Here is a 9,436-nt window from a genome sequence, read left to right as displayed (position 1 = left end):
TATATATATATATATATATATATATATATATATATATATATATAAATACAAAATATTACTGATGTGTCACAATAATTACACATTATTATATTATGTAACAATATGTATGCTGTACTTCACGTGATAAATGATTGAAGAGCATCATGGTTACTTAACAACTAACAAACTCATTCAATTTGGTTTCGCTTCTCGATGCACTATCTGTGTTCTCAATCTTAAATTTAAACTCATCAAATGTAAATTAACAACAAAGAGATATATCGGTATACAACGTATATGTTGTTAGAAAAATAAAATTAAATATATATATATATATATATAAATATATAAAAGAAGTATTTGCAGATCACATTCGTATTATTGATAAAGAATATTAATAACTGAAATAATTAATAACTTAGTGTATTGATAATAGGATTAATTTTTAAATTGTACGTCAATGGCTTAGATTGAAGATAGATTTCTCCATAATGAAAATGTTCAACTCTTCGTCAAAATTCTACAAATGGGCCAAGGATAAAATACGGAAACGATGACAATTGTTACAAACTTTGAATCCTTAATGTAGTCTTACTTCATCTAATTCTGTCGCAATCGGAATATTTCCATATAGAATCGACATTTCAACTTTCGAAATTTATAAACCACTTTTCATTCTATGAACCTTATTATCTTTGTTGTAATATTGCAAGTTGCATTGTTGTAAATTTGCGAGTTGATAATATTGTATGAGATTCACATTTCTAGAAAGATGATAATAAGCATATTCAAGATTCTCGAGCGTAATAGTTATTATATGCTCGCTAATTTCGTAGCAGTTGTAACTGGTTTCACGAATGCGTTTGTTCAGGCCATATTGGATTTGTCAGCAATAGAAATGAATTAACTATTAAATATTAAATATTTGTTTGAATAAATAAAAACTCTACATCTATCCTGTGCATGATGTTCATTTTATATCAAATTCTTCTGGAGATAAATATGCTATATGTAAATTGTGTATGTATTTTGAAGGCCTGTTTCAAGAAAATTGATGAGAATGGCACATTTGCAAAAAATCATAGTTAAGCCACATGTATCAACGTTGATCTGTCAAATGCAGAGAAATCAATTTTTATTGATAGAACTCAAAATCTTGAAAAAGCAACATCTGATGATTAGCGATAGAACGCAAATGTTGAATGTAATCATCAGTTTGCAATTTCTTGCTATTATAATCACAACTTTTTCTATTATCATTTTCAAAATTTATTCTGCAGTACATTGGCAGGATGGGATATTAATTAACATTGATAAGTAGTTCATTTTCGCACTTTTTACATCAATAAGATATTATTGATTACATTATAAAAATAACGTTATTGATATGGGCTTGCGAGACTAATAAAAATCATGCCCATGAGAAAATCATGCAACAGATCAGCACTACTGTTCATAGTTTACTTAACAGTAGCAATGATGAACAAATAAAAAATGAGGAAAAGAAATACGAAAATAAGATTATATTATTTATATATTATTTTGAAAATATAATTATAATATAATATATTATAATAAAAATATAATTTTATATTAACACAATAAAATCTGAATATAAGTCTAATCTAAATCTGAGTATAATTATGATCTTTAATTAGTTTAAAAGTATAATTATATTCTATTATTTCTTACATTTAATTATTTGGAAATTTGATATTGCAGTTGCTGTTTTTTGTACAAATATTGTATTGCAAAAATATATTTTCGACAAAAGATCTGACTGTGGATGTTACTCTTCTCGCAATAGTAATTACTTATAATTATTTGTTTTAATAAAATGTTTATTGCTTACATTTTTTATTTTTAGATAGTAATATTACCACGTACCTAATAATCTTAATACAATTTTTAAACACGTCTCATTTTTGCGATGAAAAGACAGCAATTAATATTACACAATCTAATTAAAAAAAGTATGTAATCAGATAAAAAAGTAATTTAAATATTAAAAAATATAAGTTTCATCACTATTAAAATCATTATAAGGCAATATTTTGTATTTTTCAATAAATGTTTTTATGTAATATATGTAATAAATATAACAAACTCTTGTATGTACATCCAATATATGAATGTACAATATTGATAAGCATTTTACAATAACAAAACCTTATTATTTTATTTTATAACTTTTTTCAACAATTCGCAGGATTAAAATCAATTTTTTCTTTTAGTTCTTATCATATTTGGCTTATTTATCGATTCACGCAAGGGCGAATTCTGTTTAATCAATATCCAGGTTATCAAGCGCGATACAATTTATTTAAATGCAATTTAAGTCATAATATATTTATGAAAAATACTACTTAAATTCTTAAATACTTGAATATAATTGCTAGTTGATCAAAATAATTAAAAAAATTAATTTGTAAAGTTATATATTGGATCAAAGAAAAAAATTTTTTTCAGTTCAAAATTATATATATATATATACAAAATCTTAAAAATGAACGAAATTTAAAAAAAGAGTTAAAGCTTGAAATCTCTATTTTCGAAAAGTTGCTATATTTTTTGAATTTCTGTGAATATGGTAATTTTTATACATAAAAAAAATTACAAACTAAAAAAGATAAAAAATTTTCTTTTCATTTTGGGTCTTTCATGTATTCAAAAAAAATTTTCGAAAATTTTCGACTATCTATCGTGAAAGCTTTTCCTACAAAATCATTTTTTAAAAATGTTTCTATAATTTTTTTGTTCCTAATTGAGTTAAGGGCAATCAAAGATAGAAAGCTTTTTTGTTTAACGCCTATAACTTGCTAACAAAAAATCGTAAGAACATTTTTTAAAAACAAATTTTTAAGGAAAATTTAAAGCTTTCAGATAATCAAAAATTTCGCAACGAATATATTCTGTACATAATTTTAAGCTAAAAAAAATCCGCAGAACATTTCCTCCAACCCAACATATGTATATACATATGTATATAAACTTATAAAAAAAAATTATATCAGTATTATATCGGTATTATAATATATATTAACTAATTTAGCACAAGTAGAAGAGAATATCTTTTATATTTTCAAATATTTATAATATATGACGTATATCATATGTACTGTATGTACAAAATGTATGTATTTATATATATATATATACATATTATATTATATATATGTATATATATTATGTATATATATTATGTATATATATTATGTATATATATTATGTATATATATATACATATATAACAAACTACCAAGAAAAAACAAATTAAGTTATATGTAATATAAAGATGTCAAACATTTTATGCAAAATGTAAATATAGGCTTTCAAAACAATCATTAGAAAAGAAGTTATAAATGCATTTCTGAAAACTATCAATCCACAGGGATTACTGCGCAGGATTACTGCCGTTTCATGTACATATAAATGATTTGACAAATATTGTTGCATGTCATAGCAATTGCATATTCATTTTCAAAAATAATAATTGTCAATCGAAAAATGCCATGGTATTAACAAAGTTTCTTGATTATCTTGTGTCACTACAGGAGACTACAATTATTCGCAGTTTAGAAATTAAATTCATACAGTGTACATCAACAGAGTTAATATCGCTTTACTCACGTATAAACAAAAAGTAAAAAGGTTATATTTAGAAAAGAAGCTCTCTCTACTGCATTTATATTAATACCAAAATATATTGATAATTATATAGATTAATAATTTATAGATTGCTGTCTACAATTGGATTTTTTGTATTTTTTTGTGACGTCATTAAATATGTTGAATTTATCAACAAATTTTCGTGAAGAACCTAACAAACGAAAAAAGGAAGAATGGCGATTGTTTAACGCCAAAGACTTTCAATCCCTGATGTATCCTTGCTTCACTTTATGTCGTATTCTTGGAATACGTCCACATAAAATTAATGCTTCGACTTTCGAAGTTTCTAAAAAAATATTATATTATATTCGATTGTCGCTATCTGCTTTTATAATATTTACGTATTGATAATGTTATATAATATTCCTAGTTATATAAACGATTTCCCTGTATATCTTATTAAGTACTGCGCTTTAGTACTTGGTGATTTTATAATGATCATCTCGATAATTTTAACCGCGAACACGCTTGCTTCAGACTATATTAAAGATCTCTTCAAGAGTATCAAAATCATATCAGAAGCTATCTAGATTAATTCACACTAAGGATAATTCACTCATCGGTTTTCTTGGATTGTGTTGATACATGCTTCCAAACTGGAAGAAACTATCTTATTTCAAAATTATGCTCATCTATTTATACATCAAATGGATATGTTGTATATAAATTGCATTTGTATATTAAAAACATATATATTACATGTATATAAAACATTGTATATTAAAAACATTTAAAGGAATCAATGATAATCTGGCAAACATGCAAAAATTCATAGCCACAAACAATGAGTCACATTTTCTTAGACCGATCTATTACAAGCAGAAAAATCCATTCTTAATCATGGAGCTCAAGATCCTGAAAAAACAACATCTAATGGTCAGCAACGCAGTACAAATGTTGAACATGATCTTTAGTTTGCAACTTCTTGCTACAACAGTTATAACCTTTTCTCAAACCTCTTTGATTTTATCACTACATATTGTACAGGAGATATTTATTGTCAGTGGATACTTTAGTTGACGTGTTTTTTCTATTATACATAGCATACCTTTTTATAAAAATAATATTAATAGTAATAAGTGTGGGCTTGTGAGAAATTATCAAATCGGGTAAAAATCAAGCTTAACAAATCAGCACTTCCATTTATGATGCATTTAACACTACTGAACAAATTAAAGATGAGGTAGTATAATAAAATATTGAAGTTTTATATGACCTTTATGTTGTCTTAATGTGACTCATATATCAGATATCAAAGCAGTTTCTGATATTACATCTGTTAAATTTATTACATTTTTCAATTCTATATTTCACTACGATTTTACGATTGCAATTAAAACAATTTTCCTTGCAAATACTTCATTGTAATAATACATTTTTCGCGAAAGGTCTCGCTATAGACACAAAACTTCTCGCTCGGGTGAGTGAATTGTCACATTTTTTATTAATTAATAACTTATTTCAAAAATTAATAACTTTTATAAGGTATATAGATTTATAAGATATATAGATTTATAAGGTATATAGATTATTTAAAAATTTTTCTTTTAGATAACCATGTACGTGATGATAATATTTCAATTTAAGTCTGTTTCATGCAAAAAGGAGATGATTCATGCAAATAATATTACGGAAGTAAAGCTACAACTGTAAGAAGAAATAAACAATGAAATGTGTATTATGTTAAAAAATTGGTTATTATATAATAAATTACTTTTTATATAAATAACCTTTTAATGTTTTATATTTGCATTTAAATACGTGTAAATACATACTTATATATGCACAGAATAGAAATATTTTGAAAATCTTATTCCATGTATTAATGTATGTTAACATTGAATTGGATTGAATTGGATGTAAAGTTTAAATACACACATAAGAGAAATGTATAATATAATAAAATAATATATCACAATATTGATATATAAATATTGATATATAAATTATTCTGTAGTAAATATATTATATGATATGTAATTGTTGCTCTTTATTTTCGTAATCAAATATGTAAATTAAATATTAAATAAATATTAATATTCGTACAATTTACAATTTTATTTATTCTGTAAACATATATAAAGATAAACTATAATTTAAAACTTCTCTTAGAAGATATATTATTTTATCTAACATTTCAAATTTGTATCTATTTTACTATAATTATTTTCATAAATATAAGAGTATAGATTAGTTTTCAAAAAGTTGTAATATAAGTTGTAATCATATTAAAGTTCATTTAACAGTTTATGAAAATTTTTTAAATTAGTTTAAACATTTTTTGTTAAAGATTCCATTACTATTATTTATCAATAGTTAAATAAAATTTCTTGAAATATTATTACAGTGGTTTATTATTATCACATTATTACAATAATAATTCTCTGAAGCTATTCCTTTATTGATTGTAATATAAATATTGAATAACTTAGAATTTCTGTAACATAAAATTATACCTGTTAATAACAAAATTAATAATAAAATTAATTTCGGAATTATGTAGACAAATGCAGATTCATCCTAATTGTAGGATGCACAAAAAATATTTTTAAGTCTTTGCAAGTTTTATTATTTATAATTAGTTTATTATTTATAATTAGTTTCCAATAATTTTAATAAATTCTTTTGTACATAATTTATAATAAAATTTTTAAAATTTGTTTCCATAGTATGCAATAAAAAATTATTCAAATCATTCTTCAACTATTAGACTTTTCGGAAAGCTAAATACAGCTATTGTAAATATTATGTCTCGCGCCATAGCGCCGAGATACTACCAAATACTGCCAGTGTCTCTAGATAATTCTATTTTTTAATATAACATTTGTTACACATATACAAATAAAGATGCCATTGCTTCTATTCACATAAATAATGTATTTTAATAGAACGTTAATGTCCATTATTAATTAACCATTATTAATAGATCTCTTTAAATTATTGATTCAAATGGATATAGTAAGTCTATATGCATAATTTAAGTACGTTATAACACTTACACAGCATTTACTGTAATCTATTTTCAAAGATATATTTCATGATATCGAAGAACGCCATGGTAACTACAGAACTAACAAATGATTCCTTTAGCTCTGTCTTTCTACATGAGGATTTGATCGCAGTATTAAATTTAAATTCGTCGAGATGATATGTAAAGACTAAATCAGTTTGCATACTTATTACGGTATAAACTTGAAGATTACATTAAAAAAACAAGTAATCATTTATATTGTTAAAGTGTATATAATATAGACTGTAGTTCATTATATAGATTGTCATTCTTTATAAATTTTCGCTAATCATATTCGAAAATTTGATGATATCAAGAGCAAAATGTGGAAAAGGCAACGGTTATTTCATGCCATGGACTTTCAATCTTTAATGTATCCCTGTTTCACCATTTGCCGCATTTTTGGAATGTTTCCATACAAAATCAACGCTTCGACCTTCGAAATTACAAAACCACACTACATTGTGTCGATCATGATTGGCTGTTTTTACTGTGTTGCAGTGTTAACATACATTTATAATATTATGATCGTTATTTCAATACAAAACTTTGAAAAAGTAATCACAGGAATTTCAGGTTCCACTTTTTTCATGTTAAACTGGTTAATAACAATCATCACGTTCGTCCTAAGCGGTCCGCAAATGCGTTTGCTACAGACTATATCAAAAGTCTCTCAAGAACTGTCCTCGGAATCGTATCAGAAACTGTCCAGATTAATCCACGCCAAAGACATCTTCGGTATAATCTTCTTAATCATACAAACATACAGTCTTACTTATAAAGTAGCAACACACATTATTCAACTGGACTATTTCACCATCTTCTCTGGAATGATCTCATTGTATTTCTTCATACTAACATTTGAGATAATTATGATATACATAAATTGTGTTTGTGTATTAAAAGCTTGTTTCAAAAGTATTAATGATAATCTGGCACATATGCAGAGACTAATGGTAAATGATATAAAATCATGTATTCCCGGGTTGATCTATCAAAGAAATCAAACTTTATTATTAAAACTGAAGGCCCTAAAGAAATGGCATCTGAGGATTAGCGACACAGTGCAAATGCTAAACACAATCTTCGGTTTGCAACTCCTTGGTACTATAGTTACATCCTTTATTAATATTACTTTTGATATTTACTCTAGTGTAGTGCACTGGCAAGATGGAGTATTCATTAATTTTGATATGCACTTTCTTCATATATTTTCATCGTCAATAGTATATTATGTTGTAAAAATAACGCTACTTGTGTGGGTCTGTGAGACTGGCAAGAATCAAGCGCAAGAGATCAGCACTACAGTTCACGAGCTACTTAATAATATCAAAGATGAGCACATAAAAAACGAGGTAAAGATGAGAAAAGGAGATTGTTTTATTCATATATTATTTACTTTTTATATAGACACGATTTTACTGTATTTATTGAAGGATAATTGTGATTAATTTTAATTGTAATTTACCCTTATAGCATGAAATATTGCAACAATATTGCAGTATTTCAATAGAGTGCAATATTACAAAAATTACAGCAATATTACCACAATATTGAAATTATAATATTTTATTGGAAATATTGCAATATATATTATTATATTATTGCAATACATTATTATTATAATTCAATAAATAAGTACGTGGTCCCGCCACTAGAGGAATATGCTTCTCGTAAGAAGAAAATGTCCAGGGGTTCTACAAGAAGGAAATACGTAAATCGAGTTAGCGAGTCTCCTAAAGATTCTTAATTTTTTTGAGGTGCGTTCGAATTCCTATCCGTGTTCTCTGGGTCATATCATCCTCGTTTCGTTAAATAACAAGGATGGAATAATACCTGGGCACCAAGTCGGAAATCGGAACATAGCTTTGGATGTGCTTTATAGATCCGCGAATATTTTTTTATCATAACTTTATCATAACTTTATTGTATCATAACTTTATTTTGGAATATATTGCTAAATAATAATATATTAATAATTAATAGAATTAGAGTAATTATTGAAATATTGTATAATGTTATAGTAGTATTTTATTTTTGCGGAGGAATATTGCTACAATATTGCAGCCATGTTATATAAGTTTTATTATAATTTTTCAAAATAATATTGTTGTAATATTTCGTGCTGTAAGGGTAATTCTTTATTCTTATATTTCATTATTTTGCGATTTTACATTACAGTTGCAGCTATTTTCTTTACAAATATTACATCGTAAAAATACATTTTCGATAAAATGTTTGACTATAGATGCGAAGCTTCTTGCAGCAGTAAGTAATTAACTATTTGTTATAAATATTAGAATATATAAATTTTTGTTTCACTTTTAGATAATGGGAAATATTACCACATATTTATTAATCATGATACAATTTTTAAACATGTCGCATTCTTGCGATAGAAAAACTGCGGTCAATATTACACAATCTAATTAAAAGGATATATAAAGGAAGACAACAATGTTTTTAAATATTCGAATTATTGTGTTTTATCTTTAATAATAAAGTATAATATTATAGAATGTTTTATGTTTTTAGAATAGAAATTTTTCATTTACGTAATCAATTCAACTTATAAATGGATATATAATATATAACAGTACGTAATAGATTTATATAAAAAAATTTTATTGTTTTTAAGACTAAATTTTATTATGTTTAAAATTAAAAATCATTTCAGCATAGCCGTTTGCAAAATTGGATAATATATAATATATATACATATATATATATATATATATATATATATATATATATGTATACAGAAAATACAAGTCTTAA

General features: G+C 24.9%; 2 protein-coding genes across 2 annotated transcripts in view; both read left to right on the top strand.

The window, feature by feature from the left end:
- LOC105626988 overlaps positions 1–4,562 on the top strand; it is a 6,964-nt gene extending 2,402 nt beyond the window's left edge. The window contains exon 4 of the mRNA XM_012208272.1: positions 4,452–4,562. Coding sequence (XP_012063662.1) covers positions 4,452–4,562 — 111 coding nt within the window. The remainder of the gene's footprint in view (positions 1–4,451) is intronic.
- Positions 4,563–7,611: 3,049 nt separating this feature from the next.
- Positions 7,612–9,091, top strand: LOC105626987 (putative gustatory receptor 28b). The gene is made up of 3 exons (XM_012208271.1): positions 7,612–8,013; positions 8,840–8,926; positions 8,987–9,091. Exons 1-3 carry the CDS (start codon positions 7,612–7,614, stop codon positions 9,089–9,091), a joined length of 594 nt encoding a protein of 197 aa, XP_012063661.1.
- Positions 9,092–9,436: the final 345 nt, after the last annotated feature.

Source organism: Atta cephalotes, assembly GCF_000143395.1.
Source record: "Atta cephalotes unplaced genomic scaffold scaffold00007, whole genome shotgun sequence".
Taxonomy (NCBI): domain Eukaryota; kingdom Metazoa; phylum Arthropoda; class Insecta; order Hymenoptera; family Formicidae; genus Atta; species Atta cephalotes.
Note: the sequence above shows the minus strand (reverse complement) of the source record. Positions and strands in the feature narration are given on the sequence as shown.